Source organism: Enhydra lutris, unplaced genomic scaffold (assembly GCF_002288905.1).
Source record: "Enhydra lutris kenyoni isolate GAN:26980312 unplaced genomic scaffold, ASM228890v2 scaffoldscaffold14, whole genome shotgun sequence".
NCBI classification, from domain to species: Eukaryota; Metazoa; Chordata; class Mammalia; order Carnivora; family Mustelidae; genus Enhydra; species Enhydra lutris.
The window spans coordinates 34,861,044-34,887,327 of NW_019154098.1; the positions used below are offsets into that span (position 1 = coordinate 34,861,044).

The window sequence follows — 26,284 nt, forward strand, 5'->3', positions numbered from 1 at the left end:
TATATTTTAAATATATTTACCCACACTTTCATCTTTTTTAAGAAAATCCCTATTTAGAAAGAAACTCAGTAGAGCATATGACTCTTTATCTCAGGGTCGTGAGTTCAAGCCCCACATTGGGCATGGAACCCACTTAAAATAAAAATTGAAAAAAACCTGGCAAGGGTGGATAATAATATTGTTAAAATCAATAAAATCTTATAAATTTTGAATTATCCACTTAAAAGATGAGATCGATCTATTCAGGGCAGATTAAAATCTGTCTTTATACTATGTGGTAAAAAATGTTTGCAAAGCAAATTAAAGGGAAATATTTAGCCAACACTTTACGCTTTTAAGAACTCTTAGCAGCATCCGCAGGCTTCCAATTATTTTCTATTCACGAAGACAAATCTGAGAAACTTTTCCACAGTAAGAATTAATCCCCATTACCACAGATACAGGGGTAAGATGAAATATTTCAAAAACATTTGGAGCTCCTAGAGAGAAGACATTTTCAAGAATGAAACCAATTTTGTTTTAGAATTAATGCCTAATTTTTTTACCAGTTGCAAATTATTTCCATCTAATACTCATGTCCCACCTCCATGTGCCTTTAAAAACATTTACAAGTTCTTGAAATCTGAAAAGCAGAACTTAAATATATACCAACATAATACTAAGATGACAAGCCGATTTTACAAATGTATATATTTAAAGATTAAATCTAACTTTAGAAGTTCCCTTCATATCAAAATGTAAGCATTATGAAACATGGGCAGGCCATATGATCTGAATTATACTTAAGCTATAACTAAACCATATCATCTGATTTGCAGAATAATATTCTAAGAAATGTAAATGAGATTTATACAAAAAGCATATTATAATACCTCTTCATTGCCTAAGGGGTTCTTTCAAGTAAGAAATTCTGAGCTTTGTGTAAGATCTATGATAATATAAATCAGAGAGAAGCCGATGCATTATTTTTCTTATAGATTCCTCCCATGGACTTGCCATAGGAAATGTTTCATTGCATCCTCCAGGTAAACACAGAAACTGAACCCAATACAATGAACACCAAAGACCCATTCAAATTCTTCAGCTGCAAAGGACCTTAACTGTATTAAATATTGCTTAAAATAGGTCAATTATTGCAGCCTAAAGTCTCATTTACATCTTTTATTTTTTAATTAAATTTCTGAAATAATTTTAAGAGAAGAATTTTAATAGACAAAGTATAGGTCAATTTATTTCTGTACCTTTCCTAATATTGTATGTAATGGTTCTTCCTCTTCTCCGTAGCCCGGTCCATCCATTTTCCATTGCTTCACAGTTTTGTCATCGCCAACCTTGAAACATTAATGATTCAGGTGATAATGAACTACTCTTATTAACTGTAAACTTGATAACATATACGTCAAATTATAAACACCTTGTGTTTAAAAAAATACATGTCCCAAATCCTTCCAGTACTGTATTTGTTGATGCATTTTACGTCCCACATGTTACAGTAAAGATTTGTGACAAATACACAGTAGATAAAATTAAAAATAAGGGGGCGCCTGGGTGGATCAGTGGGTTAAAGCCTCTCCCTTTGGCTCAGGTCATGGTCCCAGGGTCCTGGGATTGAGCCCCACATCGGGCTCTCTGCTCAGCAGGGAGCCTGCTTCCTCCTTTCTCTCTGTCTGCCTCTCTGCCTACTTGTGATCTCTGTCTGTCAAATAAATAAATAAAATCTTTAAAAAAAAAAAATTAAAAATAAGACAGGGGCGCCTGGGTGGCTCAATGGGTTAAAGCCTCTGCTTTTGGCTCAGGTCATGATCCCAGGGTCCTGGGATCAAGCCCCGCATCCGGTTCTCTGTTTGGCTGGGAGCCTGCTTCCCTTCCTCTCTCTGCCTGTCTCTCTGCCTACTTGTGATCTCTCTCTGTCGAATAAATAAAATTTAAAAAATAAATAAATAAAAATAAGACAATGTAAGTAGAGCAAAAGGAGAGTAGAAACAAAGTTAGGTCATAAATATAAAAAACTGCATACTATGATAAGGATGGCATTTCAAATAAGGAAGAAAAATGGATTATAATAAAATGGAATTACAGTATCAGGTGAGTCATTTAAAAAGTTTGAAGCAATCTGACACCTGGTATAAATATAAAATTCCATATAATTTTAAAGGTAAAAAATTAAATACAAAACATAAAAATAGTAGATAGAAGTCATTCTTATAATCCTGCCATGGGTAAAGCCCTTCTTTGCATGACAAAACTATTAAGTCAATGGTTTTCAAACTGTGAAATGCAGACCTCTGAAGGATCCTGAGAATTTTTCAGGGATCCATGAGGTCAAAACGATTTCCATAATGTTGTAAAGACATCATTTGTCTTTTCACTGAACTGACAGTTGTGCAGATAGTGAAAAAGCCATGGCCCAAATGAAGGCAAGGTAACAAACAATGGTAATTTAGACTTGGGCATGTAGCAGATTCATTCAAGGTATTATGGGAAATAAGCTACAAAACAATGCACAATATAACTCAGTTTAGGGTTAAAAACATAAAATAATCATATACAGGGTGCGAACAATTCTATATATACACCAAACTACTAGTTTTTAACTGAAAACTAGTATGAATGTAAAAACTTTCTACGTTTTTACATTCATATTATACATAATCTGTATCTACTTTCTAAATAAAAATATTAACAAAAATATATATTTATCTAGGACAGAAGTGTAAATTTAGTTTTCCTTATAGCAAACTCAAAGAGGGAAATCCTTCCTGCAAAACAATCCACAGCGCCCATGATATTAGAACAGGTAAGTGATTAGGGAAGAAGTTTTGGTACTAAGGTCAGACAGGAATTTCTTTTGTTGAGGAGTTGAGGATGCAATTTAGGTACTGAGGTCTTTGCTAATCTGGCCTGACCCACTGGAATGTTAGCATTTATGGAACACAGGATAAAACTGTCATTGAGACCATCTACCCCAAAGACTGCTGCTTTCGATCAAGCTTCTTCAACTATCTGCAAACTCAAAACTGAATTCCTTTGTAATTGACTATGCTACTCTATACAGTCTGTTGAGTATAAGCCTCAGCAGATCATCAATCCTGAGAAAGGTTTAACATTTTGTAGAAACGAGGAGCCAAGCAATATATGCCTGGCCGGCATAGCTTATCTCAAGGCTGAGTAAGCTGAAGAAAGACCTGTTGGTGCCACAAATTGAGATATAGTCAATATTATGAAATTTAGCTAACGAAGATTTATCTTTTGCAACATTGTGTACTGAACATTTTTTGAAACATTAAGTCCTAAATTTTGGCCAACAAGTAGTTTTCACATGTCTTACCTGAAGAAAAGAAGTGAATAGTGAGTATGAAATATTTTTCTGACTTTTTAACTTTTAAGCATTAAAAAAAAAAAAACAAACAGCCAATAAATCCTCTGCCTGGGATACTAAACTAATCAATATACCCCAAAGAATAACCAACGGGAAGTGTAGTTACAGTCAGTCTGCTCCAACTTCCCACCAATTCCTTCTACAACATACTGTATACAGGGTGATGAAGCTTGTTTAAACCCCTTTACTGTGGCACCTGGGTGGCTCAGTGGGTTAAGCCTCTGCCTTCAGCTCAGGTCATGATCTCAGGGTCCTGGGATCAAGCCCTGAAACTGGCTCTCTGCTCGGCGGGGAACCTGCTTTCCCCCCTCTCTCTGCCTGCCTCTCTGCCTACTTGTGATCTCTGTCAAATAAATAAATAAATTCTTGAAAGAAAAAAAAGACCATCTCTACGACAATGTCAGTTTCTACAGCATGTGGAGATGCCTTACTCTTAAAAAGTGTTAGCTAGGGGATCCTGGATGGCTCAGTGGGTTAAGCCTCTGCCTTCAGCTCAGGTCATGATCCCGGGGTCCTGGGATTGAGCCCCGCATTGGGCTCTCTGCTTGGCGGGAAGCCTGCTTCCTCTCTCTCTCTCTCTCTGCCTGCCTTTCTGCCTACTTGTGATCTCTGTCAAATAAATAAATAAAATCTTAAAAAAAAAAAAACAAAAAAAAAACCTTTACTGAAAAATACCTGAATTCTCTGCCTATTAGCCAAGTAGCCTATTTTGGTTTTTGACAGCGAGTTAGTTTGTCCCTACACCGAAACAAAATCTTTTAACATTAACAACTATTCCTAAGGCTGCTATATAGGAAAAGTCCATTTCTTCTTTCACACAACAATCTTTCAAATATATATTTTTTTAAATCTTCCAAATATTTAAAGGTTTCCCAGAAGTCATCTCCTCCCTTTGCTATTCCTTTCCCATCTACCTTGGCACCCAGCATGCTACTCAAGATTTACACAGTTGATTAGTGCATCTGTATACACGAGCCGCTATATATACAGGTCAAAACATATGAAAGGACAGATACCAAACTGCCAACAGTGGTAAAACTGAAAGATTAAAATCACAGGACCCTTAACTTTCTATTTTTCACAGGTCTATATTCCTAAAATACTTCTTTCAGTCTTCATCCTCGTTATCCTTTGTAGTCATTCACACAACCAATGATCCTTTCCCCCTGGGACATTAAGCTCATTTACAGGCTCTTCTAACTCTCTGGCTACTCCCAAAACTTTTCCTACCTCCTAGGAGCAGGCATTCTCCAAGGCTATTTCCCTGACATTTCTGTATTTCTACATTTTCCCTGTCACTTTCCCCCAGTGATGCCATACCATGGCTTCAATCTTTATTTCTGTACTGATGATACCAAGTTTAGTTCCAACTTTCTTCAGAACTTCAATTCCAGAGCTACATCTGTAAGGGCCTGACAGACCTCTTCACTCACATAGCCCACTGCAGTCCAGTTCATCATACCATGCCCTTCTCATTCCCTCTCTCCTCTAAAGTTTCTGACACTCCTGACTTCCCCACTCCTGGAAGGAAAAGGAATCTTCCTAAACGACCCTCAGTTGCCAAGCCTGTCATACCTCCAAAGTGTTTCTAAACCTAACAACTACTTTCCATTGTTTTCCCTCCCTAGCACAGATTCATTATTGCTTATTAAAACAGCCTCCAAACTGATCATTTACTGCTGTCAAATTCATTACTTCAAAGCACAGCTTAGATTCATTCCTGTTACTAAACTTGCAATGAACTTGAGCAGATATTTGCACACCAATGTTTATAGCAGCATTATTCATAAAAGCAGGTAGGTGGAGACAATCCAAATGTCCACTGACGGACGAACGGATAAACAAAACGTATGTACGTACAACAGAGTATGATTCAACTATAAAAAGGAAAGAAATTCTGATACCTGCTACAACATGGGTGAAGCCTGAAGACATTATGCTAAGTGAAATAAGGCAGACACAAAAGGGAAAATATTATATAATTCCACTTGTGTGAGGCACCTAGAATAGTCAACTACATAGAAAAAGAAAGTGGAACAGTGGATGCAAAGGGCTGGGAGCAGGGGGAATAGAGTTATTGTTTAAGGGACATGAGCCTGATTGGGAAGATGAAAAAGTGGTAACAGTCACACAATAATGTGAATGTACTTAACGCCACTGAAATGGACACTTAAAAATGATTAGGATGGTAAACTGTACATTCTGTATACCTTACCACACACATAAATACTTCCAAAATTTAATATCTGACAAAGTACAAATTACTCATCTCCAACACTGAAAATCTTCCAGAGTAAACCACCTTTCCAGCCTTGCCTTGCATTAATCCCACATCTCAGTGTTCTACAGAATATTAATTCGAATACACGTTAAGTATTATTTAAAAAAAATCAAGAAGTATGAAGAAGGCTGAAGTATATAAAGAAAACTAAGACTTTTCAAGACTTTAAGAAGTTGTACCGGGTTGTGAAACTCCAAAAGGCTCTTGGAAGAAATAAATGTATTCAGAAAACATTAGCTCAGTCTTATACAAGTTGAGAAGAGTTAATGACTTAATTGCATTATACTTACAGTAAAAAAAGAAGTCCCACAAAAGCGAGTACATATTCCTCGTACAAAACCTTCATGGGCTTGTATTGTACGGATACATTTCCGTTTAGTCAAGTTCCAAATTCTAACCTATGATAAAGCATACCAGGAAACTTTAGTGAACTATAAACATAAAATGTTCAAGCACAGGAGTACTATGTTCCAAGAAAAATAAATTCACACTGAAAAGCCTATGACTCACTCTACCAGATTGCTAAAAACAAAATCCTCTAGTTTAAAATACTGCAGTGCATATGGACAGTATATCAACAAGCAGAAAATTCAATCTGTTATGTACTCTGTTGATTCCAGTTTAAAGTGTTTCAAAGCTTCCTTTTCTTGCCAGAGTGGAAATAAGTGTTGAATCATTAATAACATCCTCTGTTGGGGGGGGGGACCCAAAATTCACAAATACCTTTACTACTGTAAACATGCTTGAGACTTCAGCTCAATTGAGCCTTCAGCTATTACATTTCTAATTTTTGAGGCTTAGATAAGAAACTATGTAGTTCGTAATTCAAACAGAATTCATTCTTGAGAATTAATAAAAAATAGGACACAGAAAAATGAAATCAAAGCAATTAAAATCCGCAGTAACACAAAACTATAAAACATTTGTAATATAACTATTTTTAATTTAAAATAGGAATGTTTAGAGTGATACTTGCCTCTCCATCACATGCCCCAGAAAGGACAGTAGCCAGGCTCTTTGGATGCTTTGCCAAGCAATTGACTCCATCTCGGTGACCATCCAGAGAAGCAAGGAATGGTTTTGCAAATACCCGTTCCAGTTTGGTAGCATTTAAAGCTCTTACGTATTCTCGTGGGACCTCAAAAGGATGTAAGGTAGGATCATAGTTTCTTGGAACTGAAATAAAAATGACTTCTCTTAATAAAATAATTCACTTTTAATATTTCCTGTGGTCTTCCTCAGCTAATTATTCAATTTGTTACTCAATAAGCCTTTGTTAGGAACACTGTTCTATGCCTAGCACTGTGAAAAATTCCAAAGTAGGTGCCCTTTAACTCAGAAACCTTTCCAAAAGTTTCCAAAACTACCGGAAAATCATGGAATGCATACATCTTGCAAAATAATTAGACCCTACATATAACCTCAGCTTTTACTTTTATATGTCCTACTACATTCTTTAACTGGGTTGCAAAGCTTTGATGAGCAGGGCTTTCACCACATTTTTCACTTTACTACTTATGCCTAGCACAGTGCCTGGTACAAAACAAATCTCTGACAAATGTTTACCCAACCGAACTCGAAGCTCCTTTTGAGGCAGGTAACAGTATTAATCACCAGTGCTAACCATTATATTGATATACACTGTTGTGATTATGATTATAGTAACTTTTTATTGAGCATTTCACACATTTGTTTACTTACTTAAAAAACAGTTTACCATGTCCCAGGCACTGTTCCAAATACTGTACATTAATTCATTTAATCTCCACAGTACTCTATGGGGTAAGTTCTATTACTATTTCCCATTTTATAGCTGGGAAACTGAGGCATGGAAAAGTAACTTGCCTATGAAGTGATAAGGCCAGGATTCAAACCAAAGCAGTCTGGTTTCAGAATCCATGTTCTTAACTATTACCCTATGCTGCCAAACATATTGTCTCAGTTTACAGTTGTGTTCTAAGCACACATGTCTAAAAAACCCTTAATGTTGAAAAGTAAATGCATCTTCTTACCCCACATCTTCAACTTGCTTTTTTTTTCTCTAACTCCCTATTACTGGTACTATATCCAACATTCAATCAAAAGGAAATAACACCTAAACAAGAATGAAAGAATAAGAAAAGGTAACAAATGGGGCGCCTGGGTGACTTTGTTGGTTAAGCAGCTGACTACTGATTTTGGCTCATGTCATGATCTTGGGGTCCTGTGACTGAGCCCCGTGTTGGGCTCTGCACTCTCCCAGGGGTGTCTGCTTGAGACTCTCTCAAATAAATAAATAAATAAATAAATCCTTAAAAAAAAATAACAAATGTCTTCCTTGATTTATGTTTTACAGAGCTCCTAAACTTCTATTTTTCCATTTTGCTATTAAAACTTCCATCTAAACGTCTGTCTTCGGCTCAGGTCATGATCTCAGGGTCCTGGGACTGAGCCCTGAGTCAAGCTCCCTGCTCAGCGGGGAGTCTGCTTCTCCTTCTCCCTCTGCCCATGCTCCCTTGCTTGCCCTCAAATAAATAAAATCTTTAAAAAGAAAACTTCCATGAGAAACTATAAAGAAATAGAAAGATATTATAGAAAATAAGACACTCAGTAACATCAGATGACTAATAACCTCCTAACATGGAGAGTCTATGACCAGCCAGTCACTCACTCATTCCTTCCTTCAGACATTTATAAAGTAAACACTATGTGCCAGGTGTTGTCTAGACGCAGTGGATATAGAAACAAATATGATTCTTCCCTTTTATGCAAGCTCAGTCTGATGGAAGAGACTGATAACCAAAATAATCATGAGACAGTGTGATACACACTCTGATGTTAGTACAAAAATGCGATCGAAGCATAGAAGAAGGATGCTTCAAACGGGCTGGGGGCGGGGGCGGGCAACCACAGGGAATAAGTAGGGAAAGATTATTGTTCAGAGGAAGGAGCTAAATGGAGTATGGGTGTGTGCCACAGGCCTTCTGAAAGAGAAATGTCCGAAATGTACTCAGAAATCCAAGGGTAAATGTAAGCTACCTGCAAGGAAAATAGTGACTAGTGAAACTAGAGAGGAAGATGGGACCAGAGGTTCAAGGAGCAAGGATGATGTCAAGTCCAGATGATGTAACATAATTTGCATTTTAAAAACATTACTATCTTGTTACTGTAAACATCTTGTGAACAGACACCACATATTTACCTCTCAGAATTTATTCATATATAATGAATAATCTCTACTACTCAATCAAAATACCGAAGTATCATCCGAGCTTCATCTTCTATGGCTATCCTCCTCACTGAAACTCCGAAGACATGGCCCTTCGCTTATGCTTTATTTTTATTCCTGCCTTAAAGCTTTTGTTATTCTCTTCAGACATGGTTAATCCCTCGTCATTTAGATATCATGATCTATAAGTGGTAAGTAGTCAGGCTGCTACTGGGGGAACAGACCAATAAGACCAATAAATAATAAGTCTTACTAAATTCACTTTGGCCATTTCCCCATCAGGCCTCTCCACAAAAGTTTAGAAAACTGATGGCTTTACGTTTCACCTTTGTCTCTTCCCACATTTAGAAGTACGTAACTTTAAGAAGTAAAGTGGCCAAAAGTTAGAGAGGTTTAAAGCAGCCTTTCAAATCTTTGAATTCACTTGCTTGGCTTTCAAGTTCCGCTTCTCTACAACTGGAATCTGAGAAAAGTCCGAGAGCAGCAGCTGGAAAGGGGGAGGCGGAAGCATTCCAGGTACGACCAACTTTCTCACTAACCACTAGAAAAAGTTCTTCAAAAACGGCCTTGAAGAGAAGTTACCCGCTACCCCGTCCCGCAATATCCTTATCTGCACAAAGTTTGGCTCGGCAAAAGGGAACGGGGAAAGAACGAGCCTGCAGCGCCAGTGTTCCCCCAGATTTGCTCCGTGGAAGCCGAAGGCGGACTCAAGGCTGGCGGACTCCCTAATAACTTGTCTCACCTCTTTGTAGGTCCAGTTTGGTTTCGCGTACATAGTTGTCCGGGTTCCGGCTCAGCATCTTCACCTTCATTGTGGCCGCTAGTTGCCCCCGAACCCTCCAAGCCTTGCCTCCGCGTTCGGATTACCACCTCCTCCTCAGACACATGCTACTTCCGCTTTTTCAATACTACTTCCTGTCATGTGACTTCCACGGCGTGGAAGCCGGCTGCCTCAGCAGGACCCTGCGGCGCTCCGTAGTTTTCCCGGCAGAGGTTGGCCGGAGGTGGTTCTTCAATAGTGCTCCTGTGTCCGCCACACTCGGCGCGAAACCGCAGCAGGTGGGGCGGGACGGGGCGGAGGCGGGGCCTTGACGGAGGCCGGCGCCCCGCCTCCTTCGCGCTCTCCGCAAGCGTGACGTGCTACCTTTCCCCTCTCACGTCGGCTCTGCGCTGGGGTCTCTCCGCTTAGTTACCGCGTCCTAGCACTGGTCCCGGAAGTGGGCTGTCCACCCCGCCACCCGCCTCCCGCGGTTTCTGCTCCTGGGCGGCGACGGTCGCCACGGTGGCGGCCACTGCATCTCCTACCACCTCCGTGGCCCTGGGCGCGGTATCAGCGGGCCCTGGGACTATGACGGGCCAGGGACAGTCAGCGTCAGGGTCGTCGGTGTGGAGCACGATATTCCGCCACGTCCGGTACGAGAACCTGGTGGCGGGCGTGAGCGGCGGGGTCCTGTCCAACCTCGCACTGCACCCGCTCGACCTCGTGAAGATCCGCTTCGCTGGTAAGAGCCCGCTCTGACCCTGGGCTCCTTCTCCTTGCTGGTACCCCGAACTGGGTGATAAAGGCTCAAAAGTAGGCCTTGCTCTCCCCAGCCCCTTGCGTTCTCCTAGGCGAGCGTTGAACAAAATGCTGCTTATACTGCCTCACCTGGAACTAGATTTGAGGAAGGGGAGCCTGAGAAAGGGATCTGGCTGTCCTCGTCCCCGTTCCCCAAGCCTAAGGGATGGACAACAGGGATAGAAAATTCTGAGAAAAGTTCAGATTGGCGTAGGATGGGGGACTCACCTTTGTCTTTGTAAATTGAGAAAGGGATTGGCACATTTTAGGGTTCAGCTCTCGCATGCGCTAATCATTCACCCTTGGAGGTACTTTGAAATCTTAACGGTAGCCACGTGTTTGGCGGTGGACATGAGAAAAAGTGCTTGGGGTAGGGCTAATTCTCAGCGGGTGACTGAGAATGGGTTGAGGATAGGATTCTCTTGAAGACTTGTTTTTTGGTGCTTATAGTGTGGTACAAAATCCCATGAAGGAATAGATAGCTAGAATCCAAGTGCTGTTTTTTAAAATTTAGGTTTATTAAGTGCAGTGAGGTAAGTGAAATTTACAAAGTACCGTAGAAGTTAAACTCAACAGTGAATTCTAGAAAAGATCGTTCCGAAGAACGTCTTGATAACTTTACTGGGAAACTATTTTCTGGCATTTGGTTTTCTTACTACTACAAGTTCTGCCTTGAGAATTAGATCTGCAGAAGTGGTTCATCTTCAAGAATCAGACTGATTCTATCATCTTAAATATATTGTTCCCTTAATAGTTGTAGATTGCTGTACAGGATACAGAGGCACCTAAACACAGTTCTCATCCTTGAAGGAGTTTCGGTCTAACCGTAGCCATGAGAGTTAGTCACATAAAAGATAATTCTAAGACAACATAAAACGAAGGGCAAAATCCAAATATCAAAATATGAGTAGAGACAGACTATCAGGAAAATTTTAGATTGCTGATGGTCATATGTGTCTGTATGTGTAAGGTTCCATTAGATCTTGAGGTTCCACACAGAAGGCCTCATATGTTGACAGCTGGAAAGGAGACAAGAAGCCATTCTATGGAGGAAAATCAGTGAAAATCATGGAGTATACTCCCTAGAAGAAAACCCAGAAAGGCATATAATTTCCATGGAGTTTGTAACACATGCACAGATAAAAATTGTGATGACAAATAACATTGTGCATCTACTAAGAGCAAGGCAATGAGCTAAGAGTTTTACATCTATTATCTATCTCATTTACTACCCTGAACAACCCTGAGAATTTATTATCTCCACTATACCAATGAGAATAATAGAAGTTGACTTGCTCAAGTCTCAAGTTTATAACGGCATGGATGTGGGATTTGAACTCAGGCAGTCTAATTCTAAAACCCTTGGACTCTTAAACCACTCACCATTCTACCTCTAGGAATCCCTAGTATACAGTGACTTGAACATGAAGAAAAGAATTTTGGATTTGGCTGCAGGCACAGGCCTGTATGACTTGGTGTCTCCCATGTTTTGTCTAGGAGAAGAGGTGACAGTTGAGATGATCATTGAGGAATAGTGTTGGCTTGGTGAGTTTAAGCAGGGCTGTGAAGCAGATTATGCCTGAAGAAAGGGAATTCTTGGTACCTGAGAAGATGGTAATCTTGATGAAATGGGGAGAGTTTTAGGAGGCCAGTGTGGCCAAGGTAATAGGTAAGATGATTGAGACTGGATGGAGGATAAAATTAAAGATCTAGGAATCAAAGCAGGAGTTTGTAATGATAAAGTGTGGCAGTGAAACGTGATAGAAGCTTTTGCGCAGTGGCAGTATCGTAGCCAATGAGGTTTATCCGAGGCGCGATTATTGCTAATTGAAACGTGATAGAAAAGGGGGAAAATTTAGGAAGATGAATAACAAATCAAAATAGTTGATTGGCCAGCAGCACTAATGCTGTAGTTCTTATGCTTTCATAAAACTTAGGCACTTAAAATGAAATTGTAATTACCTAGTGACAAGGGGTATTAGTCTTGAATGCCCCATTGAACCGAACCTGGAATATTTCCGTGAGTTCAGGTGCAAATTCAAAATTTTGTGTCCAGTGTGGTAGAAAGATTAGAAATCACTTGTGAGAAATGACTGGAAAAACTAGTTTGGCTTCAGGTGGGTGGAGGGCAGGGACAGATGACTTAAGATATTTGAAGAACTGCCATGTGTGAAAGGGATTTATCTTATTATGGGTTGATCCAAAGACCAGGTAGAGGTTGAGTGGAAATGATAGGTAAGCAGATTGTGACTGTCCCACGTGGGGGTGCTCAGAAATGAAACTGGTGATATCTGGACGTGGTTCAGGGCTAGAAGACAGAAGATAGGAGATGCCCCTGTGTTGAGTGGAAAAGTCGGTCGGATGAGGTGATTGATGAGGACCCTTCTAACTTTAAGATATAATTTTATTTTATTTTTTTTTTAAGATTTTATTTATTTATTTGACAGAGAGAGAGATCACAAGTAGGCAGAGAGGCAGGCAGAGAGAGAGGGGGAAGCAGGCTCTCTGCTGAGCAGAGAGCCCGATGCGGGGCTCGATCCCAGGACCCTGGCATCATGACCTGAGCCGAAGGCAGAGGCTTAACCCACTGAGCCACCCAGGCACCCCTTTAAGATATAATTTTAAATCATCCAAGAATGATGAGAGAGAGGGGTGCGTGGCTGGCTCAGTTGGAGGAGCGAGCGACTCTTGATCTTGGGGTCGTAAGTTCAAGCCCCATGTGGGGAGTAGAGATTACTTAATAAAATTTTAAAAAAGACTGATGAGATAGAGAGAGCGTGTCCGCCTCAATGAAAAATGAGGTATAACAGTAATTTTCTAAAATAACTTGAAAGCCCAATAATCCACAAGTTAAACGAGGGATGAAAGTATAGAATCAAGTAGCAAGAATAGCATACAGTCCAGTTTTGTATATATAGTGTAGTATTGCCAGCCCCTGTAGCTTAAATAAACTAATACTTCCTGAATGCTTTCTGTGTGCCATACATGGTTTTAAGGGCTGTATATGTATTCATTCATTTAGCCCTTTGTATTTTCATAGATAGGTTCTATTATTTCTCCCATTTTGTGGATGAGTTAGTGCAACCACAGAGTAATCAAGTAAGTGACTCAGAGTCACACAATTAAGTGTTGGAGTGGAAGGGGGCTGCAAAGGAAATTTAGTGACCAGAGAAGAAAGAAAAAAATCAGGAGAGTGTCATGTGAAATTAGGCCAAAGAAGAGAGTTTAGGAGGTAGACAGTCTTAAGTGCTGCTAAATAGTTGATGAGAAAGAGAGGTTTCCCCAGATTCACTTCAGGCTCTCTAGAGCCCTTGCAGTAATGGGTGGAGGCCCAAATCACACCGCAGTGGACTGGGGCGGTGCGGGGACACAGTTCACACCATCACACCATCGCCCTGCTTTCTAGCCTAATTTCCTACCAGCCCTTCCCTTCATCAGCTGTACACTTTATATCGAATCCCTGATGTTCTCCCAGACAGTGCCAGGCACTGTGATACCTGCACGTATCCACAACAGCTGTAGCGCTTGTCTAGAGACAAATCTTTCTCTCCTTTTCCCAAAGACAAGTTTCTAATCAATCTCAAGGCTCTACGCTAGCATCGTCTCTCTCACATTCACTGTCACTCTACTGCATCTCCCTAGTTCTTTCTATACCGAACATCTTTTTGTTTCTTCTGTAATCCTATAACACTTCATTCACCATAGTGCTTCTAACTGGGCAACGTGATTGTTGCTGTTTGGCCTTGAAGATTATGTCTTCCTCGGGATCAGAGTTTGTATCCTACTTGTGTTTAGATTCCCCCTTTGCCTGGCAATAACAAGGAGTCAGTAGTTTTTAAATTTTTGTATAAAGTGACAGGTGTACAAATCACCGTTTTTCAGATATAAAGATTTGATCCTAACTGTATAGTGGAGAGCAGATTATAGCATCAGGGAAGTACAGGGTGTAGAATGTTGTTGCCTGTTACTGAGATACTTAATACTCTACTTCTGTAATTAAGTGACTTGTCAAAATAATAAAGAAATCATTGGTTCATCCCCATGAAAAGCAAAGATGGTGTTTTTGTGGTTTTGTTTTTCACCTCAAGAGAGAATCTGTGTTGTGAACTTATTACTGAAAGGAAAATGGAAAGGTACTTGGAAGAAATTTATCAGGAGAATAAGAGACTTGAAATTCAAGGAAAGCATCAGAAAGATTATGAAATACACAGCAGAATATTTCTTGAGAGCCAGTCCCTCTGTTACTTGTTTTTAAACTTTATATCTTGTATAAACTTCATGACAACCTGTGAGGTGGGTCATATTTATCCCCATTTTATAAATGAGGATGCTGAAGCTCAGAAAGATTAAGGTCACGTAGCTAATTAGAGAAATTAGAGATCAGACCAGGTCTTTTGACAAAGCCTCATCTACTTTAATCTCATTTCATGGTGTAACATTGTCAGGTTAATGATGAAAGAAATTGACTTTTCTCCCTTTCCCTGGCAATGGTAAACAGTGATTCTTTGCCAAACTCCATTATGTGGTGGTGTAGTGGCAAAGGGGACAATGAACTGAGCATGCTTTTATGTGGCCAGAGGACTGTCATTTGTATAAACTTTTAGAGGGCAGTTTCAGTTTGTACTCATAACCTTTGACCCATATTAATTTCCATTCTCATAGTTAATTCTAAGGAAATAGGGATTTGTATGTTGTACAGAATATTCTCTAGAAACCTTTTAATAATAGCAAAAAAAATATGAGAACTTACATGAATGATGTACAAATGAAGGAATATCTATGGGAGGAAAAACCGTCACATTTTTTTTTTTTTTAAAGATTTTATTTATTTGAGAGAGAGCAGAGAGAGGAGAAGGTCAGAGGGAGAAGCAGACTTCCCAGAGCTGGGAGCCCGATGCAGGACTCGGTCCCAGGAATCCGGGAACATGAGCTGAGCCAAAGGCAGTGGCTTAACCAACTGAGCCACCCAGGCGCCCCATCCATCACATGATTTTTAAAAAACTTTTGGAAGTCTTTTTTTTTTTTTTTTTTTTTTTTTTAAGATTTTATTTATTTGAGAGGGAGAGAGAGAGCACAAGCAGGGGCAGCGGCAGGGAGAGGGAGAAGCAGGCTCCTTGCTGAGCAGGGAGCCCGATGTAGAGCTCGATCCCAGAACCCTGGGATCATGACCTGAGCCACCCACGTGCCCTTGGAAGTCTATTTAATTACAAATAACAAGTCTATGATAACAAAGAGGAATTCTGACAGTATACTCTTGAGTGAAGAAAAAAGCAGTATAAAAAACTATATGTAGTAAAAGATAAATTTAACATTCCTTCATTCCATTTCCCCATAGGAAACAGAAGGCACATTCAAAATAACATTCAAAGGACTGTTTACAAAGATACGAGATTATAGCAAAACCACAACAAATACTGCAGAATTCTGGAGCTAGAAACAGTTTGGGCTGTTGCCACCTTAAGGGCCAGATGTCAAGGTGAGAAGGTCCTTGAGAGAGGGCCACCTTGAGCAGAGCTGCGACTGTCAGTAGAGAAATGCAGCCTGCCTGGGGTCACCCCATAGGAAGGGAAGTGAAAGAGTAAATACCTTCCTCCACTCTCTTCCATCCCTCTGATCTCTTGTCAGGCCTCCCCACTAGCCCAACTCAACTAGAAACTAGAAGACAAGGTCAGGCTGCCAGGCAGAACATGGTAGAGAGGGATGGACCATGGATCTGGAAAAGAAACAATATTCAGGATATAATAATTGAGCAAATCTATCTTGAGAGCCTACAGTGTAGAAAGCACTAAGATAGGAGTAGAAATATGGCAGCGAAATGTAGTATTCTCTGCCCTCACAGAGCAACTTCCTACTGGGAAGCCAGAATAATTGAACAATAATGATTGCAGTGAAGAGTGTTTTTATTATGGTAGGGAAAGTATGTTATGCCATGGGTGCAAAGAAACTTGAGCTCATCTAGGGGATAGGAAAGGATCACCAAGGGAACTTATTAAGCAGACTTCAAAGAGGAATCGAAGTTAGCTGTGTAAAGGAGTTAGGTGACTGAGAAGACCGAGTGTTCATGGCAGACAGAATAGTCTGTGTAAAAGCTTTAAGGTTCAGAGACTATGTAAGAACTGAAAGTTGTTGAACATTCTAGCAATTTGCATCAGATTTGTTTTGTTTTGTTTTGTTTTTAGATTTTATTTATTTGACAGAGATCACAAGTAGGCAAAGAGGCAGGCAGAGAGAGAGGAGGAAGCAGGCTCCCTGCTGACCAGAGAACCGGATGTGGGGCTCGATCCCAGGACCCTGAGATCATAACCTGAGCCGAAGCCAGAGGCTTAACCCACTGAGCCACCCAGGCGCCCTGCATCAGATGTTTTGAAGAGAAAATAATACAGAGTAAATAGTTCCGAAAAATAAAGAGGAATATTTTTCTTTATCTAAAAAGTGTTTTCTTCTGAATTTATCTCCTTACTGTGACAATGTGACGTCTAGGCCTATACGTGATTCAGAACTAGAACTTTGCTCTCACCTAATTTTGTGCCTTTACTGCAGTGAGTGATGGATTGGAACTGAGACCAAAATATAAAGGAATTGTGCATTGCTTGACGACCATTTGGAAACTTGATGGACTACGAGGCCTTTACCAAGGAGTAACCCCAAACGTGTGGGGTGCAGGTTTATCCTGGGGACTCTACTTTTTCTTGTGAGTAGATCTGGGAGATTTTACAGTATTAAATAAAAGAAGTTTGTTTTTTCAGTGATTTTTACATTTCTGTCAATGAAACAAGATGAGTCATCAGTTTCTCTGAATAGGAAGGGTCAGAAAGAGCAAAAGGCTTATTTCCTTCTCTGTCAGCTATTATCAGAGGCATTCAGTCTGGAAGAAAAGTTCTTAATAGGAAGAAGGTGAAGGATGAGTCAGAGAAAGGCTCTTACAGAAGCCACTTCTATGAGGTGAATTCAGGAAGATGCCTTACCGAAGTCGTTCTGATTTGTAAGGAAGTTGGAAAGCCAAAGAGGACAGGTCTTGGGGTCCTCATAAGAACACGTGCCACGGGAGCTCCCTCTTAGGAACAGAAAGTAAAAGCCAATGCGTGGCTATAAGAGCTGGAGGCGCATTGCCTCTTGCCTCTCATTTGACTGGCTCCATCATCTTCCTACCTCGTTCATTTCCTTCCTCCTTCACCTGTCAGTATCGTCACCATGTGAAAGAGCTGCGATTCCATGACCAGTGGAGAAGCCACAGAAAACACCTGGGACAGGCACACTCAGGTTACTGACTGTGCAAGAGCATGGGAACAAAGCAGGGCAGTGGAGGAGCACATGCTGCCCTGATACTTGAAACTGAATCCAGGAACGGGGAGGCTTGTCTTTGTTTTAATAGATGACAGTTTTAGAACATCAGTACCCAGTCTATTTGCCTTTTTCTCTTTTGTGTTGCATATTTTAGTTTATCTCCCATAATTTTATGGCAGTCTCCAAACCACAGTCTTTTGGGGGGTGGGTGGGGAGAGGAAGAGGGAGAATCTTAAGCAGGCTCCCCACCCAGTGCAGAGCCTGGCGTGCAGCTCGATCTTGTGTCCCTGAGATCATGACCTCAGCCAAAATCAAGTCAGACGCTTAACTGACTGAGGCACCCAGGCACCCCCCCAACCACAATTTTAAAATATTTTTAAGTGAATGCAGAACAAATTCAACCTTAATATTGTTTAAAAATGTATTTTTCTTCTTTTTTAGTTCTAAGACACACTTAGATGGGTGAAATATAGGTATGAAATTTATTATGAATTTTGAGTTGTGTACGTTCTCTAAATAGAGTTTCTAAGGACATGGCTTATGAATGTAAGGTTTAGGTGATGAGAATTTCTTATAAAAGTATACTTGTTTCGTGTTAGAATAGAAATGGTAAAGTTTGGATTTATGTAGCTGAGCTCCTCTTCCAAGTGGAAAATGGAAATTGGAGTTAGAATAGACTGATCTGACTCCTCTGCTGAGAAACATTGAGTGGCTCTCGATTTTCTGTCAAATAAAGCCCAGATGTCAGTCTGCCACTCAAGTGTGGCTCCGTTTCTCTGTCTTCCCCCACCGCCCTTATTATAACTTTTGCTTACGCTCATCAGTTTCCCCATTGAAGCTGCACCTGTCTCCACACCCCACCAGTGTCACCTACACAAGCCTTCTGTGATCTCAGCCATAGTTTCTCAATCTCTTATGACACCATTTGTGATGTCTTTGTTAGGTTACTTGTGTGCTGCTTGTGGTCCTTGTTAATCCACTAGGAAGGACCTACCCAGTGTTATATCTAGCAGAATTGCCAACCACAGTACCTGAACGCTATGTGTTCAGCACTTCTTTGCTAGGGGCCCCCTTTTGTCCTTTTGCCTTGTCTGCCCCACAGCTGTGCCACTGCTACAGCCCCTCCCCCCAGTTTTCCCGTTGTTGCTATTCATTGATGAGTATGTGATTAAAATATTTTGCATATGTAGTGGTAGCCATATTCATCTTGGGGGAGGGATGATAAACTCTTGGAGTAAACCATTTCCAGCAAATCCATTCTTGAAACTTTCTTTTTTGCCATATGCATTGACTTTTATTTGTGGGGTATTGCTGTTAAGTTACACACATTTTAAACAGACCTTACTGTTTTAGGACACCAATTCAAATATTTATCAAACTGCTTATGTTTAATTCTTTTAGTTACAATGCCATCAAATCATATAAGACAGAAGGAAGAGTGGAACGTTTAGAGGCAACAGAATACCTCGTCTCAGCCGCTGAAGCTGGTAAGGCAGAGTGGGGAAATGTAAAATAGCAACTTCCAACTTGATTTTCATTTTTGTTTTTTGTTTTATTTGCTTTCCCCCCACCATTGAACAATACAGTTGAAGTATGCTTTTGTAACCAGTTATCACATGGAATTTCTTAGAAAGCAGCTACTCTTACTGGTTACTCTGGACAGATTTCAAGAATTTTAGTTATCACAAAGAAGTAAAATTTAGAAAATGTATGAATTCTTAATAGTTTAAGATGATTTGGTATGGTGTTTTCTTTAATTAAAGGATAATTTCATTTTTCAAATTAGTTTAGTAGCTTTGTTAATTGCCTCATGTTTATGTAATATTCCAAAGAGAAAAGCAGAGCAGGACCCATAAATCTTTATAACCCTTAGTTTTATACTTCATTTACTGATAGTTCTTGTCTTAAAAAGCCTACTCATTTTGTAATACCTAGCAGCTAGCACAGACTGGAATCACAGTGGGACTTAATAAATGTTTGTTGAATAAAGGACTACTTAGGAGACTCAGCAAATGAGAAACTTAACCAGATGAAATTTTTTATATACAAAATTGTCACTTTCGGTAATGAATGTAAAGTATTATGTAGTTCTTTAAGTTTGGAGATGGGTTGGCTACTTTGAATAGATTTGAGGAGGATTGTGGTAAAGTTGGAGTAGATATATATATGTACATGTGGAAAATATTGAGGCATTGGATTCCAGATCCTTTTCCCCTAATCTTTAACCCCTCTGGGTTATACTTTGTCCTCCTAAATATTTATACCTCCTTACCAGCATCCGCTTCTTAGGACCCCCGTCTGTCCCTACACAAGCCATACTGTTCAGGAGCCAGGACGTCTTTGCTGTCCTCACACCTCAAGGGGAAGGTGTTTCCCATTTCCATCTCCCTTTTAATTTACCTCCCACTTACCGAGTGAGGAACTTTTTTTTGGCCGCCAAAAACTATGGCTATCCTTTAACCCTCAGACTTCCTCAGCGATTACATCTTACTGTTGCAGGTACAACCCCTGGGCAACCCTTTGTTTATATTAATGAACTGTTCTTAATCCGGATTGTTGGAAGTGACAACCTGTATGCTGAGTAATCTTATTTAAATTTGGTTTTAGGAGCCATGACCCTCTGCATTACAAACCCATTATGGGTAACAAAAACTCGCCTTATGTTACAGTACAATGGTGTTGTTAACTCCTCACAGCGACAATATAAAGGAATGTTTGATACACTTCTGAAAATATATAAGTATGAAGGTGTGCGTGGATTATATAAGGTAAAGAATTATCAATATATTTTGAAAAACTTCCCCTGACTCTCTTGTCAGAGTTCTGAATGACCTGTAGTCAGTCCTAAAAAGAAGCCCGAATGAGGCAAGAAGCAATTTAATGAAAACCGAAGTCCTAGTGTATAATATGGAAATTGTGGTTTTATCTGTTTATCCTCATTACTATAAGATACATCACGTTGCTGGCGGGTGTGAGAAGGCCTGTCTAAAATTTTGTACAGTAACCATTTCTCTGAGTCACACATTGAGGTCACCCACTCCTTCCTCCCATCCCTAGAAACTATGTCCTTTGGGAACTGGCTTAGTTTTTGTTTTTTATTGGGGTTTTTTTTTCTGTTTTTGTTTTTTTTAATTGTTCCCATTTAGGGATTTATTCCTGGGCTGTTTGGAACGTCACATGGTGCCCTTCAGTTCATGGCATATGAACTGTTGAAGTTGAAGTACAACCAGCATATCAACAGGTTACCAGAGGCCCAGCTGGTAAGATGGTTCTTCAAAAAACAGACACAAAAACAATGGATCTCATTTACATTTATGGGCATTTAATAGATGGAGATTTTGTCCACGTTTACTCTGGTAATACTGCTATGATGATGACTGCCACTAATTTAATGTACAATTAAATATAGGCCAATGAAGGGCGCCTGGGTGGCTCAGTGGGTTAAAGCCTCTGCCTTCAGCTCAGGTCATGATCCCAGGGTCCTGGGATCGAGCCCCACATCGGGCTCTCTGCTCGGCAGGGAGCCTGCTTCCTCCTCTCTCTCTCTGCCTGCCTCTCTGCCTACTTGTGATCTCTGTCTGTCAAATAAATAAAAATAAAAAAAAAATCTTTAAAAAAAAATATAGGCCTATTTTCAACATTTTGAGGAACCTCCATGCTGTTTTCCAGAGTGGTTGCACCAGCTTGCATTCCCACCAACAGTGTAGGAGGGTTCCCCTTTCTCCGCATCCTCGCCAGCATCTGTCATTTCCTGACTTGTTAATTTTAGCCATTCTGACTGGTGTGAGGTGGTATCTCATTGTGGTTTTGATTTGTATTTCCCTGATGCCGAGTGATGTGGAGCACTTTTTCATGTGTCTGTTGGCCATCTGGATGTCTTCTTTGCAGAAATGTCTGTTCATGTCCTCTGCCCATTTCTTGATTGGATCCAGATGGCCAACAGACACATGAAAAAGTGCTCCACATCACTCGGCATCAGGGAAATACAAATCAAAACCACAATGAGATATCACCTCACACCAGTCAGAATGGCTAAAATTAACAAGTCAGGAAATGACAGATGCTGGCGAGGATGCGGAGAAAGGGGAACCCTCCTACACTGTTGGTGGGAATGCAAGCTGGTGCAACCACTCTGGAAAACAGCATGGAGGTTCCTCAAAATGTTGAAAATAGAACTACCCTATTACCCAGCAATTGCACTGCTGGGTATTTACCCTAAAGATACAAACGTAGTGATCCGAAGGGGCACGTGCACCCGAATGTTTATAGCAGCAATGTCTACAATAGCCAAACTATGGAAAGAACCTAGATGTCCATCAACAGACGAATGGATAAAGAAGATGTGGTATATATACACAATGGAATACTATGCAGCCATCAAAAGAAATGAAATCTTGCCATTTGCGACGACGTGGATGGAACTAGAGGGTATCATGCTTAGCGAAATAAGTCAATCGGAGAAAGACAACTATCATATGATCTCCCTGATATGAGGGAGAGGAGATGCAACATGGGGGGTTAAGGGGGTAGGAGAAGAATAAATGAAACAAGATGGGATTGGGAGGGAGACAAACCATAAGTGACTCTTAATCTCACAAAACAAACTGAGGGTTAATGGGGGGAGGGGGGTTGGGGGGGTGGGATTATGGACATTGGGGAGGGTATGTGCTATGGTGAGTGCTGTGAAGTGTGTCAACCTGGCGATTCACAGACCTGTACCCCTGGGGATAAAAAGATATTATATGTTTAAAAAATAAATAAAAATAGCATCAAAAAAAAAAATATATAGGCCAATGACACATATGTTAAAAATAGAACCCCTTATTTGTACAGCGCTTGTGTTAAAAGGGGAAACCATGTTTTTCATTTACAGTTCATTTAAAGATTTTCCTGTACAATGTTTACTTCTGTATTTTTAAAGAACTCCTGCCTAAAGAAAAATTAATGTCTTATGTTGTCATTTTAGAGCACAATAGAGTATATATCTGTTGCCGCACTCTCCAAGATATTTGCTGTAGCAGCCACATACCCGTACCAGGTCGTGAGAGCCCGTCTTCAGGATCAGCACATGTTTTACAAGGGCGTGCTGGACGTGATCACAAAGACGTGGAGGTGAGAGCACGTGGCGTATCAGAACAGCTCTCAGGAGGGGCCCTGCATGCCTCAAACTGACCAGTTGCTGTTAGCTGGATAGCAAAGGCCAGTGTGCTGTGCTGAAAACATAGCCAGTGGCCCCTGCTTTTCCATTTCCCATTGACTACCTATAGAACCACAGACTTAATCTCTGAGCCTTGATTCCTTCATTTGTAAAATTAGAAAATCTAGGCTAACAGCGTTGTTCTAAAAATCAAATTAGATTGGGGCTCCAGGTGGCTTGGTTGGTTTAGTGTCTGACCCTTGATTTGGGCTTAGGTGATGATCTCAGGGTCATGAGATCGAGCCCTGTCTCAGGTGCTGCACTGGGTGTGGAGCCTACTCGCAATTCTCTCTCTTCATCTCTCCTTCCCATCCCCTGCCCCTGCTTGCAAAAAATTCTGGGCTTGAACAAATTGATATACTAAAATTTAGGTGTCCTAAGATAGTTGAATGGCACTGAATATAGGAAGTCATAAAAACCCTAGTTTAATAGAATTAAACTGCTGCTGGCACAGTAACTTGCAAACACTTGTCTCCATGTATAGAAGAGATGCTCACTCTTCAGCCTGTGGATAAACTGTTACAGATAGACATCCCCATATTTTTCTGTAATTCTGGAAGGATTCTAGAGCAGAATATTTTGGATGTTTACACTGAGTTCAGTATATATTTATTGAGAATGCAAGTGACATGTTCCAAGGCCATATTCCCATTCCAGGCATTAAGGAAATAAAGTTTTATTTTTGTATGTGCTAGATTTACTGTCGCCTGGCATTTATATAAGCTGTAAGATTTTTGATGCCTCCTTTAGTTAATCAGTTAATAGCATGCTTGTACATTTAGAGACATTTGAAAGATGGTTGTCATTACAGCACTTCTCAGTTTTGGAGTGCCTCTGCCCTCTCTTCTGAGTCAGTCACAGAAGGAATGGAAGCCCCTATAAATGGCTCGTAGACTGCATTACTTCAGCACATGGACTTGAATCACAGGGAGGCTTGAATGCTCATTCCATGCCCTATGCTAATGAAACTTTTGTATCTTCAGGCTAGCTATGTAGGAAATTAAGCATGTATCTATTTTTTCCCTTTAAAGGAAAGAAGGAGTTGGTGGATTTTACAAAGGAATTGCCCCCAATTTGATCAGAGTGACTCCAGCCTGCTGTATTACTTTTGTGGTATATGAGAATGTCTCACATTTTCTACTTGATCTTAGAGAAAATAAAAAGTAATCTAGAAGAAGATAATTTCAGTACATCTGCTTAAGGGAGCAGCTTTTCCTTTGTGTTTGAGATGTAAACCTCGGAAGAAGACTGCACAGCAACGTGGGTCACATGGAAATCAGTCTGTAATCATTAGAAGTCAAAGAACTGCTAAAACTTTGCAATGTTTTTCCGCTTTTTGCCTTCTCCATTTATATGGGACTTGGCTACCTCGGCCAGAAATGGCTCCCATCGACACAATAGTAAAACTGACATCAAGCGGAGAGTTTCACAAATTTCTGTATTTCCCTGTTCACGTAGAAGCTGATTATAGCATTTGCTAAATGGATTAGATGAATGCGCTGCTTTTTCTGAACTCATTTGCCTGGATTGGCTTTAAAATCAGTCTCTGTGCAATAACAAGAAAATGGCTTCTGAAAAGAATTATTATGGCTGTTTCAAGGGTAAATTAAACTTGAAGGATTTTGCTGGGAAAAGTACTGCTTAAATCCAGACCATTTTTGAATCGGGAAATTTTGGTGAGGAAAAAAACACTGTTAAGTGTGTTTTCGTTTTAATTCCATTGGAATGTGCTAACTAGGAAAATTTGAGAAGTTACATACTTCTCTTCATTTGAGAAATGTCTGATATTTGTTATTAATTTTTTTTCTCCAGGGGCTCTGTAATTGTGGATCCAGTTACATTTTTTGACATAGGTACTTAGTGTCTCGTAAAGTTATAAAATCTGAATTAGGATTCAGCTGGGTTAGCATATTTGGCTATAAATCACTGATTGGCTGTAGGTGACTAATAGATCACTTCATACAGACACAAAAATGATTGGAATATGTTTTTGAGAAACTGTGTGGAAGTGAGAAACTAACTTCCTACTTCAGCTCTCTGACATATGGGTTCGGGTCCCAAATAAATGATTAATCTTCATTGGTTGTTCACATTCAGGTTTAAATACAAATTACATTGATGGCCATTATTGATTTTACTTTTATGAGCCATTGCAAATATCTATAAAAGCCTGCCCCCAAAGGATGCCAGAATAATATTTTTATTTATCATAAACCTTTATGAATGCTGTTGCACTTCCATCTATTTGTTGTAAATAAAACTGTGGTTTTCAAAGCCATATTTAAATGGGTCTTTGAAAACGGGTCTATTTTTTATATTTTGAAAATGGCATTGTTTTAAAAATACAGAATAGTAAGTATCTAATTGTATTTACTCTAATCTCTTGTAACATGCACAGAATACTTTATAAATTAAATGTGATGTATTTTTTCATACTTCTGGATTTACTATAATTCATATGAAATCCTGATATTTGCCTCTACATGGAGGACCGGCTATAGTTACTGTTTGGAGTTTTGGAGGTAGTGCCATTCTTTGAATGCCTCCTGTGTACCCCCATATTACTAAAACATAATTCCTGTCTTCTAAGAGCATACAAACTTACAGAAAAAAATAAATAAGCATTAAGTAACTAACAGTTCTAGGCTAGCAGACAAGAAGATTTCTACAAAGCTCTGTAAGAGTTCTGAGAAAAGAGACTCATTCCACTCATTCAACAACGAATTGTTACTGAGTTCTTGCTCTGTGCGGGCAGTGGAGATAGAGCAGGAAATAAGCCAGACAACATTCCTGCCCTCAGGGGACTTTCATTTTAGTGGGAGTGTCAGAGAACATAAATTATGCATAATACAATCTCAGATAGATTAAATGCTATAAATAGAACTAGAGCAGAGTTGGAAATTGTGCTGCTATCTTAGGATGGTTAGGGTCAGGAAAGACCTCTTTGAAGAGAGAATATTTGAAACATTTTGTAAGAAAGGAGGAAGCAAGCTACAACAAGATCAGGAATTCTAGGATGGATAGACACATTCTAGGCAGAGAAAATATGAAATACAAAGGCCCTGAGGCAGGAATTAATTTACCCGGAGGCAATGAGTTAAGGATAGAGTGACCAGGGAGGAGGGGGCTGGAGAAAAGGCCCTTATAGTATACAGAAGGGAAGAGTGCAGGATTGGCTTCAGATTTCAGCCTTCCCATTTGCTGGTTGGCCTCAGGCCAATCAAGTTTTCTCATTTGTAAACTGTGTCTTAGATATGTTCCTTTGCGGAGGAGGGTGATATGAGGATGCTTGGGCAAGTGATCATTGAGGGAATGCTCTTAGGATCATAGGTAATGGAGTGAAGAAAACAGGGGAAGAAGTAGTTTCAGAAGTTCAC

General features: G+C 40.0%; 2 protein-coding genes across 2 annotated transcripts in view; one reads left to right on the plus strand and one right to left on the minus strand.

The window, feature by feature from the left end:
- Positions 1-9,781, minus strand: part of LOC111146573 (DDB1 and CUL4 associated factor 13) — a 29,563-nt gene extending 19,782 nt beyond the window's left edge. The window contains exons 1-4 of the mRNA XM_022502175.1: positions 9,611-9,781; positions 6,637-6,836; positions 5,951-6,058; positions 1,242-1,331 (exon numbers count right to left, since the gene is read on the minus strand). Coding sequence (XP_022357883.1) covers positions 1,242-1,331; positions 5,951-6,058; positions 6,637-6,836; positions 9,611-9,680 — 468 coding nt within the window. The 5' untranslated portion in view covers positions 9,681-9,781. The remainder of the gene's footprint in view (positions 1-1,241; positions 1,332-5,950; positions 6,059-6,636; positions 6,837-9,610) is intronic.
- Positions 9,782-9,975: 194 nt separating this feature from the next.
- LOC111146703 (solute carrier family 25 member 32) lies at positions 9,976-25,342 on the plus strand. The gene is made up of 7 exons (XM_022502371.1): positions 9,976-10,370; positions 16,967-17,117; positions 19,112-19,197; positions 20,318-20,478; positions 20,857-20,970; positions 22,677-22,822; positions 23,939-25,342. Exons 1-7 carry the CDS (start codon positions 10,217-10,219, stop codon positions 24,072-24,074), a joined length of 948 nt encoding a protein of 315 aa, XP_022358079.1. The 5' UTR covers positions 9,976-10,216; the 3' UTR covers positions 24,075-25,342.
- Positions 25,343-26,284: the final 942 nt, after the last annotated feature.